We start from the raw sequence: 24,206 nt of genomic DNA on the forward strand, positions 1-24,206 counted from the left end.
TGGAGCTATAAATACAAAGGTCTGCGGTCCCTTCCAGACTCAGAAATCCAGACTTTATCCAACTCAGGACAAGCCTTCTCCCCCAGGAGCTTTACTGTGAGCCCACAGCCCAAGGGACAACAGAACAAGAAAACCCAGAGAATTACCAAGCCGCAGACTGCGACAGCTCCTAGTCTGGGAAGCCAGGCCAGCAACACCAGGCTCCTCTCCTGAAACCCAGTCCCAGCCCGGAGCCACTTACCTCTGCAGCCGTTGTACAAGCTGTGCCACCATGGTGTCGGAGATCCCAGGGCAGGCCTCTTCCGCCAAGTAGATGGCTCCCCGAAGCTCTTCTATTGACCCCAAGTTCCCTCCACACGCCTGGCTCTTCTCTTTCAGCTGGAAACACACAAGAGCAGGGTCGTACGTGCACAGACCTGGCAGCAGCCACTCCAGGAAGAGACAAGCAGGCCCTGCAACACCACATGCCAGGCTGACAAGGGCCCAGGCAGAGTTCTGTGGCTCCCGAGTCACTCTGGGTCCTCATCTTCTGTCTCTAAAGAGCACATACAGGTGTCTCCTCCAGACCAGAGCACAGTCACTAGCCCAGTAACTGCACACACCTTCACACGCTCGGCTTTCTCTTCCCCGTGCAGCCTCTGCTCACCCTGAAAGTGCCATCAATGCCTCCCACGTACAACTCTGGTGCCACCCGGCAGCCTGTGGGTACCAAAGCCTCATTCCTGATGGTTATGGGCCTGGTTATAAACTTCAGGCACACAGCCTTCGGGGTCAAAACTGTTCTCACATAAACGTGGCAACCCTGAGCCTCAGGACTCTGCAATACCCTCCTCTGCCCTCGTGAGGCATCACTGTGACTTAAGGCACCTCCCAGGCATTAAGACCAACTTCAACTCTTTCTCCTGAACGAACCCATATTCCAGAACGTGGAATATTCCAGAGTCTCCCGCTGCTTCCACTGTTAGCACGTGTTTTAGAAAATACTCAGCTCTGGCCCCACGCGGTGTTAACACGAGAGCAAGTTTCCTTATCCTGTTTCTAAGGGACACGGGGAGGGACTGGCCAAGGCGGAGAGGGCCACAGAGACAGAGTCCTCCCTGGCACCTCCAGGTACAGAATTTGGAGACTAATCTGCAATCTTCCACTCCCCTGCCTCTGACCTGACCCGCACCTAAGTGTCTCAAAGCAGCAAAGACAAGACAGGAGAACCAGGGCCCTCCATTTCACCAGACTGCTAAACTCAACACACTCTATGTCACTGTTCGCTGAGCTCCAATGGGCGTCTAAAACGAAGGGCTAAACACCCAACTCTAGTCCTCACCCATTACCCCTAATGACAGGGCACACTGGGGGACAGAGCACACTGTGGGGAAGCAAAACAAAACAAAACAAAAATAAAAAAAGGAGATTTCCCGCTTCGGTTCTCTAGAACTTCCAGAATATTAATCTCATTTCTAGTGGATTTGGGGTGGCTACCGAGGGGTGAATTAAACAGTTTAAGCCCGGGGCTGGGGATTTAGCTCAGTGGTAGAGCGCTTACCTAGGAAGCGCAAGGCCCTGGGTTCGGTCCCCAGCTCCGAAAAAAAAGAACCAAAAAAAAAAAAAAAAAAAAAAAAAAAAACCAGTTTAAGCCCAGTAATAACCTACACGGCTTTCCCTGGTCACCTGCCTGGCTTATGGAAGGCAGCGCCCAGGGCCAGTGGTCACCATGGACATAATGCAACATTGAGACTGCCTCTGCAAATGGTTTAATGCCCCTAACTTGTACCAACAGCCACCCTCAGAAGGACAGCCCTGGTCCCCTTCCTCCCTTCCCCCCATCCCTGGCAGCCAAGGCTCTTACCTCCGCAAACAGAGGAGAAATGATTGTGGACAAGCACTGAGAGAAGGGCCTCTTTGGGAAGTCTTTCATCTTGGAGAAGGAGAGAAGGGACTATTAGAAGCAGGCACCGCTGCCATAGGCAGAATCCTACCAAGGATGACTGGATTCTCCAGCCGCCCCCTGAGGAAACTATTTCTCTCTACAAAGGGGCGCTACCCACGTAGCTGTGAACCCACTGCAAGATGCCAGGCGTGAACGCCCTAGACAAAGACATGAGTGCTCTGCAGGTTTTGCTGAGGAAACCTTAGAGAGCTGAAGCCAGGTACTCTGTCCGTACCGCCAGAGTGAGAGACTCCCACTCTCTCTGAACTAATGAGCTCCTCAGGCCTATGCAGCCACACAGATGGACAGACAAACTCATCTTTAAAACATAACTTTTTGTAAATTTAAGTGGAAAACCACCTCACCAACATTAAGTCTATATTAAGTATCAAAAGAACATACTGATCTTTAAGGGCCTGAAATTAAAATTCCCGGAGGGAAATCAGGGTGTTGTAAGCCCGACAGCTACTCAGAGTTTTCACACGTGAAGCGTCACATCCAAGTCCACCATGTGGCTGAGGGTCAGGAGGACCGTGTTACACAAGGCGAGGGTAACGACTCAGCACGGAGCAGACCGGCACCCACGCTCAGGCCCACATCTCAGTCCTCAGGTGGTCAGACAGAGCTCAATCTCTAACCCGTCAACTCCCTAAGGGCAGATGCCAGCAAGGAGCTGCTTGGAGGGGCACCTCGTTTGCTCCCACAGCAGGCTTATTGTGAACGATTCCCCAGGGCCACTGGCTGGTAGGCACGCTGTACCTTATTTCTTTCCAAATCTGAGGGCTGAAGAGTTCCGTTCTCCAGATTCTTGGGGTCTTTCTCCCGGATGGTAAAGATCCAGTCCCCAGAGTCGCTGCCTCCAGACGCCTGGCTATCTGTCTCCCTTGGAATAGAAATCCCAAGTTCACCAGCACAGACAAGGCCAGGGGCTGCACTGCGCAGACCAATGACCCCCGGCCCCCCACCCCTGGCCCACCCCAACCACTGCCACTGCCACCTCCCGCACACAGTGGCCTCAGCTCTCCTCAGGATCCATCTGCCAATTTACTGTTCGTCTTTCTTGGGTCTCAGTGTCTCCACAGGTTCCTCCTCCTGGCCATGGCTCTTGTCTGTACTCTCTTTTGCTTGCCTGCCCCCCCCCCACCCCAGCTCTACCCCTATCTGCCACAGCTACATACACAGAAGCCCACCCCCAAAGAAGCAGGGTCCAAGAGTGTGCTGCAGGCGTGGGGAGCCCCACAGGGCGACTTACACATCTGAGTCCTCCGAGCTGGAGTCCTCGTGACTCTGCTCCGCCTTCCACCTCTTGTACCTGTCGATGAGCTCAGTCAGGTAGGACGTTTTCTTTGCATTGCGGATTATAAATTTGTGCTTCAATAACTCCTTAGCAGTGGGCCTCTGGAAAACACACGTCGACATAAGCAGGAGAGGAAGTTTCTTCTTCATCCCCCTCTAACAGACAAGACTTTTGGGTCAAAATGCCAGACCACCGTACCACGGAGCAGCCCTGGGTTCTGCTTCTGAGCCTGCTTCTGAGCCTGCTTCCCGCTCAGGCGTGCTGGAGAAGTCATCATACCTGTGCCCAAGTTTACAGGCACAAGGAAAAATGGCACAGAGTTTCCAACAAAGACTGAAGCATCCTACTAGAGCAGTTCACCAAAGCAAGAGAACTCCTGCGAAGAACTCCACAGAGAACCTTGTGAGTACTGTCTGAGAGAGTTCATCTTGTTTTTACTTGGTTTCTCATGGTAAGTGCTGGCTAAGGGAAATACGTGTCGTTATGATCTCCTCCGGTGTTAGACGAATACCAGAAACTGAGTTCACAGGTTCGACTCATCTATGAGGTAGGGGCAGGAGTCAGGAGAGACCTGACTGGCTCCTGGCTGGGTCCCCTCAGTCACCAGCACTCCCTACTTAGAAAAATAGGTCTATGAAGCTATCCCCACACTGGTGACTGGGACCAATAGCTTGATCCCCACCCAGGAATGGCACAACTCCCACCAAATGCACAGAGAGTTTAAGCCAGTGGCTCCCCCTACTGGCATCAGCTCCCGGCTGTGACATCCAAACATCCCAGTGTCCTCAGCTCTGGAGCCCTCGTGTCTGAAGGTCCAGGGTAAGCCAAGGTAGAAGGGGGCATGGTGGGAATGAACCAGCACTGCGTGTGCTTAGAAGAAAATGTACACACATTCGGATCCCTCTTACACTACACTCTGCAGCACCACGGCACAACAACCAACCACCAGGACTGACACCAAAACCACACCCACCATCTGATACCTGACCCAGTACCAAATGCTGACCTGCTGACCTCAGCCTGTAGCCCCTGGGAGCCGAGACTGGGTTGCCTGTCCTTTCTAAATCCTTTGCCAGAACTGGCTCCTACTGGGAGCCACATGATGCTCCTGTGAAATTCATCTTCTCACCATTTTAGACAAAAGCTCACGGGGACCCTCCATGATTATTCTTTGGGTTCAGTGAAGCCTTGGCCCAGCTAAACCCAAAACAAAGCTAGGGCACGGAGGGCTACATGGGACGAAACACACAGGCTGCCCCAGTTCTCAGAGAAAAATGAGGAAAGCTCAGAGTAGCTAAGGCCACAGGCTTTGCCACCACTGAGTAAACACAGAGAAAAGGCAGGGTGGCAGAGTGGGTGGCTCATGTGTACCTACGTGTCTGTCTCCTGGCACATGACAACTGGAAACTGAACATCTGCTTCCTTTATTTTGAGTCTATGCTCTGCTACTGCTGAAGTGGCTTTCTAGTTTTACAGCCTGATTTTTCTCTATCAATATTAAAAACTGATACTCCTACCTCACAATACTAAGTAAAATATTCTTCAGGCTCAATGAATCTAAGATAAAATAATTACATCTTAAATCCCTGAAAGGCAAGAAGGCAACATGGGCAACAAAAACTAGGCATCCATAATTAAAGGGACAGGGAAGTGGGGGAGCCCAGCCGAGGCAGACCAGCCTGGTCTGCAGAGAGTTCTGGGAGGGAGGGAGGGAGGGAGGGAGGGAGGGAGGGAGGGAAAGAAGGAAAGAAAGAGAGAGAGAGAGAGAGAGAGAGAGAGAGAGAGAGAGAGAAATTGAATTCATTTGCCAAGATTCCAGAGACCAGGGAGACGGCTGGAAGAGCAGCTGGCACAAGCCCAACAGAGGAAATGCAGACCAAGCCGACCCCAGGAAGGGCCCGCACTCACGAAGCTGGGCTCCTTGTTCAGGCAGGCCTCCACGAACTCCTTGAGGGGTCTGCTGTAGCTGCCCTCCAGCGTGGGAGGGTTGTTCTTTGGGATAAGGAACAGCACCTTCATGGGGTGCAGCTCAGAATGTGGCGGCTCGCCTTTGGCCAGTTCTATGGCTGTGATGCCGAGGGACCAGATGTCCGCCTGCAAGGACAAAAGCATCTTAAAGGCACGGAAAAGACCCACCTTCAGACAAGCACAAGGGAGGGGAAAGTACGTGTGCTTCACTCTCAGGTTCTGAAAAAGACCGTTATTCTGAACTACAAAACACACAAGCCCTTAGCATGATTTTAACATAGGAAACAAGTGGACAGATTTTATGTAGCAAATGCTACATAGAAATACAAAACTGCTCCAGTAGCGATGCAAACGGCCACGTCTACGGTAGACATCATGCCTGTGTCAGGTGTGCTCAGTGGGGACTTTGCAGCCCTAGCAGCAGCAGCCAACGGAGCAGATGAGGAGGAGGAACGGCGTCCCTTGAGCAGCACCTGGTGCCACGCACTTCGGTTCAGACCAAGTGAGCACCCTGGTCTCAAATCAGCTCTACAATCAGGGTCTTACAACACTAGACAAACAGCTTTCCCTAAGCCCATTGGTCCCCTTGATTTTCACAAGGGAGGTAGTTACAAGGGTGTAGGAAGGGACAACTGTGTATATTACCACTGTGCCTAGAAATTACAGCCTTTGTGTTCTGTTTGATTGCATTTGCAGTGGTGGGCACTGAACCCGGGGCACATGCTCTCCATCAGTGCTACCGAATGTTTATTACAACACACAGACATGGACAGCATTAACATAGTCATACATACAGCACACAACGGTAATCATTACTGTCACTTCCACACAGACTTTGGTAAGGATAGTGACCTGTAATCCCAGCACTCAGGAGACAGAGGCAGCAGGATTGCCACAAGTCTGAGGCCAGCTCAAGCTACATACACAGCAAAATACTGGAGCTTTTTATAGTAGAACCTTGTCTCAAAGAAAGAGACAAACAGACAAAAGCTATCTTGACACCTGCCCCCAGTACTTCGATATGCCAGCCAAGCAGGGCTTGCCTGCATCCTGACACTGGTAGTAGAAATGCAGCTCCTGAACTTGGAGCTTTCCCAGGCTGTGTGCACAGCAGCTGGAGGGCTGGGTGCATGGCGGCTTTCGTGTGGTACTGGGGGCAGCAGCCGGCCCCTGTTCCAGGCAGCACTGCTACCAGAATGGGCAGGGGGTTCTTCCAACTTACAGTGAGTTTATCAAGGAGTATCTATAATTCTTTAGTATCAAGCAATACCTGAGTCTTCCTAGTGCTTAAAAACCATAAAACTTTCCACACCTGCTTCATCTGAATTAGGATCCAAAGTCCACATGTCCCAAATGATGACGAGGCCGCCCAAGGTCCTTTAATCAGTAACAGTCTCTATTGCCAATTCCCCAGTACCTTTAAGCATGAGGTCTCAAGTCCTCACTCTGTGTGTCATTTCCCTTTGTCCTGGTTGGATTTGTATCAACCTGACAAGCTGGACGAGAACCTCGATGGAGGACACGCCCCATCACACTGACCTGAGGCAAGCCGAGGAGGATTTTTTTTTCCTGATTAATGATTGATATGGGAGGGCCCAGACCGTTGTGGGTGGAGCCATCACCCCTGGACAAGTGGCCCTGGTGTATGAGAAAGCAAACTAAGCCAGCCAGAAAGAACCAGCCAACAAGCGGTATCCTTCTGTGGTCTCTGCAGCAGTCCCTATCTCCAGGTCCTGGCCAGACTTCATGAGGGATTGGACATCAGAAGGTGAATTAACCCTGTCCTCCCCAGCTGCCTGTGGTCTCTATAGTTACCACAGTACTAAAGCCCTGACTAAGCACCCCTGACAGCTGATGTGCTCTCTCTCTCTCAGTGTATTCCCAGCCTAGGGTCCTGCAGATTCTGACTTGAGCCTCAGACAGACTCGGCACTAGGACAGCCCAAGCCCCCGTGTGTCTGTCACCACTATGCACAGTGCATTCCTTAAATGACCACTGTATGAAAGGAACACAAGTCTTAGGGCAACTCCACAGCAAGCGGGGCTGTCAGGAGCTCAAACCCAGTGAAACAGGACAAAACAGGCTGGCAAACAGGATGTGGGGACGGGGTGGAGAGCAGCACCTGCTCCTGTCACTGCGCCATGGACTCATCATCAATCCAGGACGCAAGGCACAGGTGGGTGGCGAGAGAGGCCCACGCAGGGTACCATGGGACCAGGACAATCTCTGGCCTTTAACCACCTGGAGTCCCATTCTCTTGCAACCTTGTGAGCAGCAGAAATCCTTACCACAGTGCCCCCAGTCAGCGCCATGAAGGTGGCAGAGGAAGAGAGAAAGCCACACAGGAGGAAGAAGAGGGGCAGGAGCACTGGGGCAGGCCTGACTCTCACGTGCTCCCTCTGCAGTCCTCGTGACTACCGGTACCTACTCCCCTGCACCCAAGCGAGACACATCCACGGGGCCTCTGGCGATGGCTCTCCATCCAGGTCTCTACACTTCCACACCGGCTTAGCTTACCCCGCTACTAGGCCTGACAGTGATGGTCTCTGCTGCAGGTTTGCTGTGCACTGACTGCACCTAGAAGTCTGCAAGCAACTGGCCCTGCTTACTCAGCCCCATGTACACAGAGTGACCAACCCCCAGGCTGCAAGCAACTGACATTCCTCTTTGGAACATCCTGAACCCAACCAGGAATGATGGCAGAGCACCGTAACCCTAGCTATGGAGGTTGGTTGCCCAGAAGAACTGAAAGTTTAAGACCAGACTGGACTCTATAATGGAACCAGTCAAAACCAAACCAGGAAATATTCAAACCCACCCATGTGAGAAGTGAGTGGTAGTGAACTCCTTAACGCGCAGCCCAGCATTCTCACGCTCTGCTAGTTCTAGCTTGGCTAAGCTGTCTTCCCCCCAGGACTTGTGCAGGGACCTGTGCAGTCTTCTGTCTCCATCTGATGCCTACTGACAAAGGTTTGGCACACCCAGGACACCTAGCCATTTCATACGTGATCAGAAGCCATGGAAACAACCAAACGCGTTTAAACACAATGTACCCAACAAATGAAGACCAGGAAGACAGAGGATACAAACAGCACAGATACCAAATCCCAACACACATACCTGCTTGTCTATGACTATACTTAGAACTGTGGCACCTGAGGGTTCAGATGAGTCAGGCAAGGAAGTACAGTCTGTCAAGAACAACAAAAGCTGAACAACAAGGATCTGCTTCAGAGAGGTGTCAGAAGAGCTCTCTGGGAAATCAGAAAATGAGCGGCCCTGGGCTCAACAGAAATGGGAGGCCTAAGCCCCAAGTCATAAGGACCATGGCTCACAAGGTAATTTACTACAACAACTGAAAGAGAATGACAGGACAGCTAAGAACCTGGATCCTATCTCTCTCCTACCAAAATCCAAACATGAATTCAGACAGCAAACAGTGGACAATACGCCCAACTTCCTACATGACAGAACTCAGGAAAAAGGCCAAGAGAAGACAAGGCTTCAGACGAGAAGTAGTCATGGAGGTGACCCATTTTCCAACAGACAAGGAACCAACAAGCAGCGAATGTGGAGAACAGACCTGACTAGCCTGAAGTATTCTTGCTTCGTGATGGATGACAGGACCAGAGTTCCTACTGGAGCTACCACACCACCAGTTTCTCTGTGAGCTCACCAAGCCAGCCAAAGCGAGGGATACCTATATCCTCACCCAAAGACACAGCACAGCATACACCTGACAACACAGTTCCAAAGAGAAGTTATCCTAACTATTTAATGAGGCCAGAAATGCTACACACAGGAGGGCCCAAGAAAGACAGGAAAGACAGAGACGCAAGCCCAGGCATGCTAACACAGATTTACAATCCTAACAACTTGAAGGCTGAGGCAGGAGATCACCAGTGTGTCAGGCTGTCAGACTTTGGCTACAGAGCAAAACTAACCTGGGGTTTGTTTTGTTTGGAGGGCTGGAGAGAGGTAGCTCAGCACTTAGGAGCACATACGTACTGCTCTGCCGAGAATCCGTGTTTGTCCCAGCACCGATGTCAGGTAGCTCACAGCCTACCCCATCTCCAGAGTCCATGTATGGTAGCTCACAGAGCCTTTTGGGGCTACTACCTTCTAGACACTTGGCGGGAATTGGACTTTGGTCCAGTACTCAGGAAATAGAACATTTACATTTGAGTTAATGAAAAGCTCAGAGCAGGCTCAGCTGAAGCTTGTGTGGCTGTCCTTTTGTCTTGGTCATCCTGATGAGCCCCAGAAAGGTGTTTACTGGAGTCTTGCTTGTTCCTTGACTCAGAACTGATCTCATTATCCTGCATGTGATTAAAGTGGTATAAAAGCAGATTGGAAAATAAAACATCTGTTTCAGCCTCAGAACTGGCAGGAGTCACGTTAAATGCTGTCTAACTGTCTTTTTATCTTTTCAGTCCTCACTCCTGCCCTGAGAACCTGCTGACTGACGGAGCTGGCTTGGTCAAGTAGCTCACAGCCTGTCTGCCTTCATCTCCGGGATCTGGAGCCTCTGGCCCTCCAGGGCATCAGCACTCACAATTCACACAATACACAGACAGGTAACTCGAATGAATGAATGAATGAATAAATGGATGGATGGATGGATGGATGGATGGATGGATGGATGGATGGATGGATAATAAGTTAGTGAAAGAAGGGAAGAGAAACCAGTTTGGCCTGTGAACGTTTCTGAATTAATTATTTTTCACTCTGAAAGTCTGGTGGCTCAGGAAAGCCAATTCTCTGCGATGACAATGTTTATTGTGCATAGTCCTCTGACGGATGGTCATTTTTAGTCTATACTACAAGGTTTTAGAAAACTAAAGGACAAAAGCAAAAAGTGAAAGCATTAGGAACAGAAGCCGACAAGGAACCCCTGCTGATGGAGCCTCTGAGGATACGGATCCTGACACAAAACGAAACACTTAGTTGTGATCACTGAGGAACCATACCTGCCCACTCTGTTGTGGGATTTTCTGAGGACTCGAATTTCTCTAGATGTCCTACCTAGAACAGGCAGAGCTCTGTCCAGGCCCTGCCCCTCATCCACTGAGCCAAGGGTCCAGCAGCCTTCATGTGTAGACATGGTCAGCCCTCTTGACCAGACCCTAACAGCCTAAGCCATCTAGGGTCTGCGTGTCTCAGAAGGCCCAGTACGGTCCCCACACCTGCTCCTTTTTGATCTTCACCACGTCAGACACAAACTAAGGTAAAGACAGCCACTAAGGACAGATGAACAAGGGAGCCAATGGTGTAGCAGGAGATGGAGAAGGAAGTGGACATTAACCAAGGTCACAGAATCACCACAGCCTACCTCGGGAATAGACAGAAAGCCACATGATCAAAACAGAAGGACCACACATCCCCACGGCCCACAGCACCGCTCTCACCTTTGAGTCGTAGGCTGACTGCTTGATGACCTCAGGCGCCATCCAGAAGGGAGTGCCCACGAAGGTGTTCCTTTTTATCTGGGTATCCGTCAGCTGGCCAGCCACTCCAAAGTCAGCCAGCTTCACCTCTCCATGTTCAGAGAGCAGAACATTGGCCGCTGCGTGACAAGAAAGGCACTGTTACTGCCAAGGTTGCCTGGAAGCTGAAGCAAGCTCTCCCCACAGGACAGGAGGATGCGTAAGAGCAAGGTTCCCTGGAAACAGCCCAGCCTGGTCCCAGGCCGGCAGAGTGGGCAGGAGAGCTGGGAGAGCACAGAAGTGTGGTGGGCTCAGCACATAGGGCGCTTCAAAGAAATGAAAACAATGGAGTTGGGGATTTAGCTCAGCAGTAGAGCGCTTGCCTAGCAAGCGCAAGGCCCTGGGTTCGGTCCCCAGCTCTGAAAAAAAGAAAAAGAAAAAAAAAGAAAGAAAGAAAAAAGAAAAAAGAAATGGAAACAAACAGAGGGCAGTGGTGGCTCAGACCTCTAATGGCAGCACTCAGGAGGCAGAGATAGGTGATCTCTGAGTCTGAGGCCAGCCTGGTCTACAGAGTTCCAGGATGGCCAGAGCTATAAGGAGAAACCCTGTCTCCAAAACACAAACAAAAAGAGTAGCCCTTACCTTTAATATCTCTGTGGATTTTCTTCTCTGAGTGTAGATAATCAAGTCCTTTCAGAATCTCTCGTAGAATGGTTGCAATCTGAATTTCATCTAAAGGGCCAGGTTCTAACTAACAAGGAAAAAGGAAGATCATTAGTCACTTAGCAACTACCTTAGCCCAGTTTGAGAAACAAAATCTATGCTAAATAGGATAATTAAAATTGAAGGACATCCTTACATAAAGCAGATACTCTGCCTAAACAACTGACATCAAGGTGCACACAAGCCTTTAATCCTGGCACTCAGGCATCAGAAACAGGCAGGTCTGTGAGTTCAAGGTCGGCTGGCTCTACATAGTGAAATCCTGTCTCAAAAACTGAAAATTTAAAAAAAATTGACTCTATTATGGATGGAGATGGCCTGGTGTGGGGGGGTGGGTGGTGGGTGGATGGACGGACGGACAGACAGTTTATTTTTCTGAATGAGGCAAGGCCTGTCCATGGGACTGTATTCTGAAAGCCCCTGAAACTCACTTGCAGTAATAACAGCACCCTTGGGGACTGGTCCACGTCACCCACCCTTGGGGACTGGTCCACGTCACCCAAGCACAGGAGCAGTTGTGGGAAGCGTAAGCTGTTCCTTCCTCAAGCTGCCCCATCAGGACCTTCCAGAGCTGCTGCTCCCGGATCTAGTTCCCCAGCTAGGGAAAGTGCTTCCCTCAATTTCAAAGACTTCTAGAATGTGTTGTATAACACACACATAAAACATTTATTAGCCCTAATTGAGGGAGTAATTGCTTTTATTCTGAGAAACTCAAAGGAGCTGCTTCCCTTGATTCCATAATATCAATTCAAGAATATACATGTTGCTGCATGTATGTGGTCCATCCTGTCCCCACCCCCATTTAAAGGGAAGCAGACAGAGCTTCGCCCTCCTCGCGCACGCGCACACGCGCACACGCACACGCACACGCACACACACACACACACACGTGCCATCTTTCACTGCTCCCCTAGCAGAGAGATGCGTCAGCAGTCTGATGGGCCTAAAAGCAGCTCTTACAGAGCAAGTGCTGCAAGTCAGGTGAACTAAGACATTCTGAAGAGACAGTGAATACTTTTTTAACCCAAGCTCATGCACCTTAGTCAAAGGAAAGACACATCCCTGTTCTTTAAAAAGAAAACTGTGTTGCCAGGTGTGCTGTCTCATGTCTGAAATCCTACCCAGCACTTCAAAAGGCAGCCATAATAGTAGGATTGTCCCAAGTTCAAGCCATTTTGGGCTACATCTAGAGACTGTCTCAAAAAACCACTGAGTTCCAGAGACAGCTAAGCAGTTAAGGCCACTTACTGCTCTTGGGGAGGAGCCAGGACTCAATTCCCAGAATCCACATGACAGTTTACAATCAATCATCCATAACTCTAGATCCAGGGGATCTAAAGCCACTCTCTGATTTCCACAGGCATGTACATGGTACATGTACATACATACAGGCACAGGTGCACACACGGTACAGTACATACATACATGCAGCCACAGATACATACATGGTACAGTACATATATGCAGGCACAAGTGCACACATGGTACAGTACATACATGCAGGCACAGGTGCATACACGGTGCACTACATACATACATGCAGGCACAGGTACATACATGTAGGCACAAGTGCACATATGGTACAGTACATACATGCAGGCACAGGTACATACACAGTACAGTACATACATGCGGGCACAGGTGCATACATGGTGCAGTACATACATACATGCAGGCACAGGTGCATACATGGTACAGTACATAAATGCAGGCACAAGTACACACATGGTATGGTACATACATGTAGGCACAGGTGCATACATGGTACAGTACATACATGCAGGCACAGGTGCATACACGACATAGTACATACATGTAGGCACAGGTACATACATGGTACAGTACATACATGCAGGCACAGGTGCATACACGACATAGTACATACATGTAGGCACAAGTACATACATGGTATAGTACATACATGCAGGTACAGGTGTATACACGGTACAGTACATACATGGTACAGTACATACATGGTTCAGTACATACATGCAGGCAGGCACAGCATTATTCCTACAGAGAAAACAGTAACAAAAGCACCTCATGCATCCTCTGGTGTCACTGTAAGTTGCACAGCTGTGCTGATGCCATGTGACATCCCATAGGTGTGTGGGGTGCAGAGCAGCAGCCGAGGCCTTCGTTCACTGTGGTGATTGTTCTTGTTACCAACTTGCCTACATCTGAAATTAACTAAAACTCAAAGATGGTTGGACGTACTCGAGAGATTCTTGACTAATTATGTGAAGTGGAGTCAGTCACCTTTAATCCAGGTCTTCCAGATTGGAAGACCGTCCTATAATCTGGGTCATGCCTCCTGCAGGCAGACTATATAAAGAACATGGGAGAAGGAGGCTGGCTCCCTTGCTCACCCTCACTCGCAAGTCCACTCCTTGACTGGCATTAGGGCCTACGCCTTCGCTATTATACATATGGAAGACCAGCTGAGACATCCAGCTTCCTACTCTGAGCAACTACTGTATTCCTGGATATTCCGTTCATAGGCAGCCATTGTTGAATTCATTAGGTGGACCACGGTCTGCAAATCATTTTAATAAATCTAGTATGTATAATAAATCTCTCATAGATATACATACATATACGTGTGCGTGTGCGTGTGTGTAGGGGGGGATAAAAGATTCATACCATAAACTGTTAGTCTACAGAACCCTGACTAATACAATCCCCTGCATTATGGCCCAACTTATACCTGGCGTGGTTTTCTGGTCATCTCAGAGGCCTACCTTGGCATACACTATAAAGACAAGGTCACCCAGCATGGCTGTTCTCCTGGCTACCCCCATTAACATTTAAGCCTTTCTGGCTGTCGTCATTCAAAAGAGAGCAAAACGAAAGAGAAATAAATGCCAGCAACTTTGAATTGTCCTTCATATGATTATATATACAGAGAAAAAATCAAACTGCTTGTATCCACTAGCCTGCCAAAATGATTGGTAATTCTAACCAGGATGGGAGCCGAATGGCGCACGGCACGCCAGAGCATGTCTGAAACACGCTGATGAACAAGGCACCTTCTCTCATGTCTGGCAGCACTCAGGGAAGAGGAAAGGGCACTGCTCTCGTCACCTGAGAGAAAGGAAAAGACAGAACTGGCTCCACACTCCTGCTCGCAACAACAGAACGGGGTCCAGGGCTGCAGCAAGACCTCACCCAGCACAAGGTCAGCGGTCAGCGACATGTGGCCACGCTACATGTCTCTCTCTGTCCCCACGCCTACTGCTCACTTCATGCTTCCCCTTTCCACGACTGGCCCTTCTGTACTGGAACTGTAAGCCAAGTAACTCTTTCTTCTCAAAGTTGCTTTCGATGGTGGTGCTTTGTCACAGCAACAGAAATGCAACTGAAACAGCAAAAGTGGACTCTAGCCCATCTACAGGTAACTTCTAACACCCTCCCCTTACACACATGCACACACACACACACACACACACACACACACACGCACACAGCCTCCATTCTGCCTCCACCAGACAGTCATCATCAGAGCACACAGGGCACACAGTTACCAACTACAGACCATCTTCTGGGCTTTCACAGCACGTGGCCTGGTGACTCCACTCAAACCATGGAGTGTAGGCAGATGGGGCACATGTCCACTCCTAATCTTACCTTGGACAAGACCATGAGAAGCCCTAAACGATCATACATGTGGGAGGGCAATGCACTTGGGAGTGCTGCTACGGAGTGCCTACAGCAGGCTCACCCCAAACATTCCCCCAAATACCATACTGATTTTTCAAAACTATGTTGTATGCTCACTTTTAAGTTGGTCAAACATCTTTGCCTGATTAAATATAGCAAAGTTCCTTCATAATCAGATCTCAAGGCTGCCCTCAGGTTCTCTGACAGCAGACTGCCTGATACTCTAATCAGCTAAAACCTCTTCCTCCACTCATGGCTTCTCAACTCCATGTTCTTCATCCAGCTCTCCCTTCCCACTCTCCCTCTCCCTGTGCGTCCTCAGATGCAGCTCCACACGGACTCGGCTCCCTGGCGGCAGCAGGGCACTCTGCCCTGTGCACTGATGCCACCCTGCAGACATTACCAAGTGCTGGCTGCAGAGCACAAGCTCTCCTAAGTCTCCAGGGCCCTGGAGGCAGCAGTCTGGTCAGAGATGAGACAGCAGATTTCAGAGTACATGCCAAAGAACAAGGGTGAGCAAGGGGTCCTACAGTTATTTTAATTATTTAAATTTTAAATAAGCAGATCAACAAACAGATTGAGCGCATTTAAAAAAAAAATCACATACACGCCTGTTCTAACTCAGTGCTCTTAATGTCTAAGCTGCCTTGTCAATCTATCCTTCATGCTGGATCCAGAACGTGGTGGGTAGTTTTTTTTTTTTTCCCTCTCTTTAGCAAAGATGGACACAGCAGCATCAGGACAGTCTCCTCTTCCCCTACAGGCCCTCAGAGAGCTCCTGCAGGCACAGGCTAACTCTTCATTAATGAGAAAGACAATAAACAAAGCCAGTTTGAACTTTTCAAAGAAATAGCTCTCAACTTCACTCATGCAGCATTCATTAAAATGTATAAAGAGATCCTGTCAAAATAAACCTGATTCTTTCCAATATTCAAAACATAACTGCCACACTCCATTACTGAAGTATTTTTTTCTTTTTCTGCTTTGAAGGCTTGGGGGCAAAAAGGACAGAATGTGATAAAGACGGGAAGAGACAATCAACTGGGAGACGAGCAGCACCCCAGACCCCAGGACGAGAAGGTCCCACTGAGCCAGGAGCTGACGCATCATGCCCCTTCAGCACCCAATCACAGGGTACCCCGAAAAGAATGCCATTTCTTCTCATTGAAAATGTTTATGAGGATGGTGGGGTCCAGGGACTCTCAAACCATGTGAGAGTCAAAAATGCAGCTACCTCTTTCTGCATTTTCCTCCGTGATTTCTAAAACTGCAGACATCGACGCAAGTAAATTCCATTATTAGCAGTCCTGTGAGTGAACACACTTAGCACTTAAAGACACAGAACTGCTGCTCTGAAGGGCTGTCTGTCAGGCGGACAGAGTCGCTACAAACAACTCTGTATGTGCTACAACTTAAATCCACGGTGGATAACACTCGATCTAGTTGCACAAAGGGAAGCAAGTTTCTACATTCCTGTATTGCCCCTAAGAGTGAAAAAGTGAAGAGTTTTTTGTGCAGTGTAGATATTTATAGAAAGGAGCATGAAAAGCATTCAGCTGATTTTTTCCCATTTAGTATCACAGCCTGGCATTATACCATATCAACTTGTTCTTGAAATTTTCGCTTTGAACAGTATTTTAAAGAATGTTTATGGTTTGCAACAATGTGCAATTTCCTCAATTAGTTTATTAGCTTTCTAGAGACATGTCATTTTAGAAGTTTATCTTCTAAGGAAACTACATAATGCTGTTACTGTAAGAAAGGAGCTCTCTCAAAGAGGGAGGGGGTATCTCCTTCCTTGGAAAACCTCCTGAAGCTCTCATTCATTATCATCTCATCAGGAAAGACTCACCTTTAATAGCTAAAATGAAGCATTCAGCCTATCTGGGGGATCTCGCCACTCACAAACCTACCAGTACAGGGGTCAGGAGTGCAATTTCATTAACGATGGTGCCTGTAAGTGTTGTGTGCACGTCTGTGTGAGTTTTATGAGTTCCTGTCTGAATATGTTTGGAGTCCAGCATTCAACATCAGGTATCATCCTCAAGCCTCTTCTCTACCATATTTTTGGGCCCCACTGTTTGGTCTCACTGTTTGGCTAGACTGGCTGACCAGTGAGCCTAGGCTCTTCCTGTCAGGAAGATTCCTTGCTGCCCTGGGATGCAGACAGGTATCTCTGGTGCCAGAGTGATAGAGCCTTCCTTGAACTCAGGTCCTCACACTTGCCCCACAAGCACTTTGCCAATGACACATTCCCTCAGGCCCCAGCCACATTGCTTTTAATGCATGGACACAATGGACACAGAAAACATGTGTAGCAACAGTGTTTCTATCGCATAAGCACAATGGACACAGATGACAGGTGTAGCAACAGTGTTTCTAACACGTGGACACAATGGACATGGGAGACAAGAGCAGCAACAGTGTTTCTAACACGTGGACACAATGGACACAGAAGACAAGTGCAGTAACTGTTTCTAACACATGGACACAATGGACACAGTGTTTCAGGATGACAGAAGCCACATTTCTATGAGTACCCCACAAAGCCCAATGTGAAACTGCAAATCTCCCTAACTTCTACTTCCAAGTCTGTGGGCTGACCAGCCTACAGGGCAAGTCTAGAGAGGAGGCAACACTAAGTCAGGCCAGCTCTGTTCTAATGCACCAGGGACACTGGCAAGATCACGGGTGGCCATATATGCAACATCTTGCCTGATGACCACATTTCCAACATCTGAAGCCATGCCTTAATATTCACATAGTGTCTGACTCTGGGGATGAAAAATGTCATAAGTTTATGGGGAGAGCTGTTACAATCTAAAATGTAAAACCAAGATGACAGGGCCAGAGAGATGGATGGCTCAGCAATTGAGAGCGCTTGCTGCTCTCCAAGAAGACTGGTTCCCTCTCCAGCACCTACATAGAGGCTCACAATGAGCTGTGACTCAAGTTCGAAGGGATCCAAAGCCTCCTCAACTCTGCAGGCACCTGGCATTGAAGTGGTGTACAGACATACATACAAGTACACCCATACATATACATAAAAATAAAGGGGGTTGGGGATTTAGCTCAGTGGTAGAGCGCTTGCCTAGGAAGCGCAAGGCCCTGGGTTCGGTCCCCAGCTCCAAAAAAAAAGAACCAAAAAAAAAAAAATAAATAAAAATAAAAATAAAGGGAAAAAACATGGTGGCCATTACAGAAATAATAGCTATTCTACCAGAAGTTGGTAAATGTGGTCTGAAGACTACATTAGCCAAGGGGTCTTCAGTAAAACAATTAATTCCAGGTAAAAGCTTTCATTGCTGCTACAGATTAGATTATTGGTTTATAATGAAATGACCCCCTCTTCCAGTGGCCTCAAAAGCAGACCTGTAACTTTAAGCTCTGTCTAAGAAACGAAAACGGGTTAGGGATAGTTTTATGCTTCCTTAAGGAAAAGGTCAAATGGACAGAGTGTTCCTGTTCAAACCAGCATGGAGTAAGAACTGGCTGAGGTAGGTCTCACAGCCACAGTAGTACTTACCAGATCCAGGGCAGAGCCTCCACCGAGATACTCCATGATTATCCATAATTTAGTATCCTGCAGAAGCAGAAATAAGAGGGAGTTAGTTTTAAAGCAAAACTAGAGAAATTTGTTAAGTGGAAAGAATATTTTGTTACTATTTTAAAGCCACACATTCCAGCCCCCCCTTTACCAGTATGTGACTTTGTTCTTTTCCAGGGCCTCTCTCGAAGCTCCTCTTCCCTCACACCTCCCACAGTTCTCTGCAAGGGACATGCATACTTGCAGGTTCGGGTACCAAGTGGGTTCTAGAATCAATGTCCTCATTGCTTATGTCTTTAAGGGACTCACTAGGGTTTGGGATAGACACACCAAAGTTCCCTTTCTGGCCTCTTGTCCCTTTGGGATAGAATTGCACCTTGGTTCTGAGAACACAACCTACCCGCCATGTGGTTCCTGTCACAAGGACTGAACCTCTGTTGTTCAAGGTGGGGAAATTCACCTGTACCCCCTCTCTTCTTGACTTGAACCAACCACCATCTATCTGTCTGGCACTCATTTCAGATCCAGTCCATGACGGCAATCCTCACTACCAACGGAGAGGAAGCATGTCAGCCACGTGCTAATGTCTGTCAGGGAGGTACTAATGCACAAACAATGTCAGTATTTGGTCTTTTCAGAATTGAAAGCAAATTCCACCAACCGAGGTTAATCCGAGATAGTCCTAGTGAAGTCTTTTGTTTTGTTTTGTTTTTTGTTTTGTTTTGTTTTTTGGTTCTTTTTTTTCCGGAGCTGGGGACCGAACCCAGGGCCTTGGGCTTCCTAGGCAAGTGCTCTACCACTGAGCTAAATCCCCAACCTGTGAAGTCTTTTAATGCTCTAAGAATAATCTCTCAAGCTTTTAAAGGGGCGGGCCTATTAGCATATGAAGGCCAAGTCCCGGTTGGGGAGAGGCACAGAGCCTCCACAGGCGTCTGGGTCTACATAAACATGGCATTTATTCATTGTAGTGGCTACTGGAGAAGGGCTGGCTTGAATTTCCAGAAACTTCAGCAGAAGGGAGGGTAAGAACAAAGTATAATGACATACATGTGTGGAGATGCCACACTAAACCCATCGGTCGGTCTGTGTGCTAAGCTAGAGGAGGAGGGAAGGAGGCAGCGGTATCCTGAGCACAGGAGCTCTTGTGTGAGCCCAACATTTGGGAGCCAGAGGCAGTGAGTTCAGGGCTGGTCTTGGCTACATAGTAAGTTCCAGGCCAGTTGGGCAACAGTTCCCTCAGATTGACTGCTGGTGAAGGCTAGTGCAACTCTTTCTAAGTACCCTAGAGCTAATAGCTAGAAACAAACTGTCTTGCAAAGAAGGCCACTTTCCGGGTGACAAAGGAGTGACTCTAAACTGTTTCCTTAAATGGCACTCTAACTTTTTGTACTCCCTCACAACCTCTTTAATGGTTTGTCCAACTGAGTTCCCATCTCTTGTTTTTTCCAGGCTTTAGGTCTGTTAACAGCAAAATGAGGTCCAGGCAGCGTTGCCTCCGCCCCTACCCCTGTGTAGCCTCAGAAGCAACCTTCTGCTCAGGTTACCTCACTGCTTCCTGGACAGCAAAACCCAAGTGACCACACCCTGGCCCTCAGATCTCACCAGGCTGACTGAATGTACTCTTCCTACGTCTACCCAGAGAAGCCAACACCCTCCTGACGAGCAGGAGGCACTGACCCAGGCTTCTGTCCCTCCTGACACCACCAGGGTCCTGTACTGACTGGAAAAGCTCTACAGCTCAGACTCAAACTCCTTCCTGGGGAGGAAGGTGATGTAGAAAGACCAGCCCTCCTATTTCTGTCTGATTTCCTCCAGGAACAGGCGGGGCACTGCCCAAACTCAGGGCAAACACTGCAGTTACCATTTCCTAACGACCAACCATGCTGCAGTCCCGTGTCTAACGCTCCTACATGTCCCCTGCCCACTCACAACAGCCTCAACAACAGAGGTGTGGAAGCCACATCAGGGAGCCCCACCCTGGTTGGACTGCCTTGGCAACAAGAGGTTGAGCAAGCCCAGTGTGCACTGCCACCCTGGGAAGCTGGACCAAGCTCTCTCCACAGCCTTCACCACCACGCCTCAATCTCCAAAACTCCAGCTGCCAGGCACTAAGGAAGGGGACAGCTAACACCGAGGAAGAGTGTGAGGAGAGCCAGGGTGGACGGGTACCTGGAGGGGAATGGCGCAGAGGAATAGCCTAGATTAGCAGAGCCATGTCCTGAACTCTCCCTCCTGCACACACTCCCCAGCTGCCCCTCACCCACACCTACTAACTGCACTGTGACCTGCCCAGCCTTCAAGGCGGTCCTTCGTGGTTCACAGGCTTACCTGCCTCCTCCCACTGGGCCCCTTCTCTGCCAGGCCAGAATAACCCCCAAACTACAGCTCCAACCATGGCTTCCTCTTTCCAGAAATGGGGACCAATAAGCCTGGTCCACCTCCCATTCTGATGAGAACAGAGTTGCTGTGGACATTAGGGTACAGTGTCCTCGGGGAACAGTTCTAAACCCATGGTCACAATGTGGCCTCAAAATCAAGAGACACAAATGTGGGAAAGGATTTTGTGCAGCAAGAATGCGGTGGGAGGGAGACTAGAGGGCAGCAACTTGAATGTACTTTATACATGTTTGAACTTGCCAGAAAAAGAACTCAATACACTTACATTTTAAAAACGGGAACGAGGGAAGAGTCCTGTCTTAGAACCTGCTGGTGTGCACAGAATCACGGCACAGCTCTGAAGTCTACACCCCAAGGCCTGTCAGCACACCATTCACAACACCAGCACTGCAGAGGGCACCTGAAGTTAGCCATCTGTTGGTTCCACCAACAACCCTCAAACAAGAACCCATCAAAAGGTATACGCCTGTCCGTGTCTATGGGTTCCAAGAGCCAAGCTGGTATCACACAATCCAAGGGTGCTCAAGTTCCTCATGCAAACGGCTGTCTCAGGTAACCCACACACAGCTGCCCACATCCCTTTATCATCTCTAGGTTGAAGAGCCTCTCTACGGCAACAGTGATGTAACTGCTTAGGGAAGAATGAATGATGGGAAGGAAGAAGCCTGCACACCACCAATATATGCACACAACAGCCATCCCAGAGAATGCTCACACCAGAAAGCCAATTCAACCTTACTCGCCAGGCCAAGGGTGACCACTGCAAACGAACACTGAAGCAGGAAGAATGTCTAACCCACCAGGAGACATTAGGCAAGTCACTTAAATCTTCTGAGCTTCAGCCTGATGTGGTGGTGCCCCCTGCAATCCCAGCATGGGGTGGGGCTAGGCCCTGAGACATGAAGACTATGAGCTCAAGGCTAGTCTGTGCTAGATAATCCGTTCCAGACGGGAGGTGAACCTGGGCCACAAAGTTCTAGCTCATATGTGTTCACCACCCACCCATGCAGAGCACAGTAACCGAAACCTCACAGCTCACATAGTGCTCAAGAGAGACAGTGACGTTCATTCACTAAGCAAATGCTGACATCAGTCATGACATCATCCATAAATGCCTGGAAATAAGCTGGTGAAACCAAATTGTCCCAATTAAGACGAATGATCACTTCAAAGCAAAATGGAACCTGGAACTGACTCGCCTGCACTGGAAGTCTCAGGGCAGGGAGGTCTGGGGAGGCCGCAGAGACCTGTCCTGGAGAAGGACCCTACACTAGCACTATGAGGAGGAGGGGTGACCATGCCCTGGAAAACCTGGATACCAGAAAACACACAAGCAGGCTTCATAGGACTGCAACAAAATGTACCTGAATTATTTTAATTTTTAAGGTGACCTCCATGTAAATCAATGACTTTTCCCATGAGGGATATAGGATCATTATTCAATAATTTTCTTAGTAAAATTCTGACTCTTTAAGAGTCAAAAAATATTTTGAAGCACTAAAGTATATATCCAGGTTGAGAAGCTTCCCTTTCGCCCTTGGCCCCCAAGCTACCTACCAGCCACAAGCCTACCAAGTTATTGTGGTACCTTGCATACTCTCATAGACATGGCTTTAACTTACACACACACACACACACACACACACACACACACACACGGGGGGGGGGGGCGGGGGGGGGAGAAGAGAGAAAAATCTTTCTCCTTACCAAAATGCTAATACTCCACTCACTGGGCACACCTTCCTTTCAACTGAAACTTCCCTACAGAGTATCCCGAGAAACCCAGAGTCTTGTCTCTCTTGCACAACTACTCCAAGTCCATGGACATCACGAGATTGCTGTGTTCACATCTGCCATTCTCCCATCAGAAAATCCAGTTCAGTTTTAAGAGGCAGCTGATCAATGGCTGTGCCTCCAGATACTGTCAAGTAGAGCCTCCAGCCATGTCTGCAAGTGTGCTTCCCCCCACTGTATATACACTGTATTCCTGTTTATGCTGCTGTCTGGGGGTTTTGTTGTCAGGCAGGTTTAGGTTTTAAGGCAAAGTCTTCATAACTCACAATCCTCCTGCCTCAGTCTCTCAGGAACTCAGATTACAGGTGTTACTTTAACTTCTGGTTTTATTGTTACAAGTTTCCTTACCGTAATGATGTGCCCCAACCCTCACCCCGTCCTCTGAAGTCCTAATAGGTGATTAGAAACTATTTTTGCTGAAAAGCCAATTAAAAAGCAGGCTGAAGACCTGGCACTTCTACTTTGATTTTGTATCTGTTTGTGTCAGTCCTGGAAAGAGAGAAGACATTTTAAAGGGAGACACTTCCCACTATCAGACTTGACATCCCCCAGACACTGAGATAGGAAGGGGTGTGCTAGTCAGGAGGAGGGGCCTGTCTGCCAGGAAGAGTTCACACTGACAACTGGACAGGCAACCTTGAAAGACAGACTGCCACTAAGTGTGAGACCATGCCTGGAGAGACTGCTCAGTTTTGCGTGCTTCTGACCTTCTACGTTAAATCTAAAGACGTCAGTGCCCGGGCTCAAGGGCAGACATGAAGCGCTGGGATTGGAGTGACTGAATAAATCTCCCTTCTCTGCCTTCCACTACTTGTGTCCTTGGTTGGTGCAAAGGAAATGGTTATCAAACACAGGCTCCTGGGACTGAAAGAGCCAGGCTTTGGCCCTGAAAACCTAGGAACCCCTGACCTGCTTTACTTTGTCAGGTCCCTGCTTGATTCCATGTACACATGAAAATCACTCACTGCAAAAGCCGGTGACACCCATCCTACCTCATCCTCCCTTTGGGCCAGCACAGAGAGCTGTCCTCAGCCTTAGTACTCATTCATAGAACGAGTATTAGGAGGCTGGGTTCTAGAACAAGAAACATCCTTCCTCAGGCCTGGGCTGGTCCCTTCAAAGATGGCTACCCAGCAGCTTCTGGACTATTTTGCAGAACCAGATCTGAATTAAAGACCAAGCAGACTACTTAATTACACACCCTCCTTACCCTTGGCCCCAGTTCTTCCTCTTTTTAAACCTAAAGCCAGAACCCCAAAGACCAACTTGGGATCACTGAACCTCTTTTCTGCCCCTCCTCCCAAGGCAAGCCTGGTCAAATCCCCTCTCTCTGGCACTCCCACTGTCTCTTTAACTGGTGATACTGGGATGGGCAGTTAAGCCTAGCCCACTGAAGCACAGAGAGATGGACGTTCAGCTTAGAAGTTCAGCCACACTAACCCCCCCCCCCCAATACCTTGGAACATGGCT

The 24,206-nt window shown here is 48.9% G+C and overlaps 1 protein-coding gene across 5 annotated transcripts in view; it reads right to left on the bottom strand.

Moving 5' to 3' along the window:
• The window catches only part of Stk24 (serine/threonine kinase 24), a 95,969-nt gene that overhangs the window by 5,864 nt on the left and 65,899 nt on the right, over positions 1–24,206 (bottom strand). For 4 of the 5 annotated variants that reach the window (XM_063274471.1, XM_063274470.1, XM_039093539.2 and 1 more), the window contains exons 3-10: positions 18,525–18,581; positions 11,258–11,366; positions 10,598–10,755; positions 5,130–5,315; positions 3,177–3,322; positions 2,684–2,807; positions 1,844–1,912; positions 242–378 (exon numbers count right to left, since the gene is read on the bottom strand). In XM_063274471.1, the coding sequence (XP_063130541.1) occupies positions 242–378; positions 1,844–1,912; positions 2,684–2,807; positions 3,177–3,322; positions 5,130–5,315; positions 10,598–10,755; positions 11,258–11,366; positions 18,525–18,560 (965 nt within the window). In that variant the 5' untranslated portion in view covers positions 18,561–18,581. Of the gene's footprint in view, positions 1–241; positions 379–1,843; positions 1,913–2,683; positions 2,808–3,176; positions 3,323–5,129; positions 5,316–10,597; positions 10,756–11,257; positions 11,367–18,524; positions 18,582–21,742; positions 21,971–24,206 lie in introns of those variants that run through there. The other variant, XM_063274472.1, reaches the window with a different exon arrangement.

The sequence above is a fragment of the Rattus norvegicus genome, chromosome 15, assembly GCF_036323735.1.
Source record: "Rattus norvegicus strain BN/NHsdMcwi chromosome 15, GRCr8, whole genome shotgun sequence".
In the NCBI taxonomy this organism is placed as follows: Eukaryota; Metazoa; Chordata; class Mammalia; order Rodentia; family Muridae; genus Rattus; species Rattus norvegicus.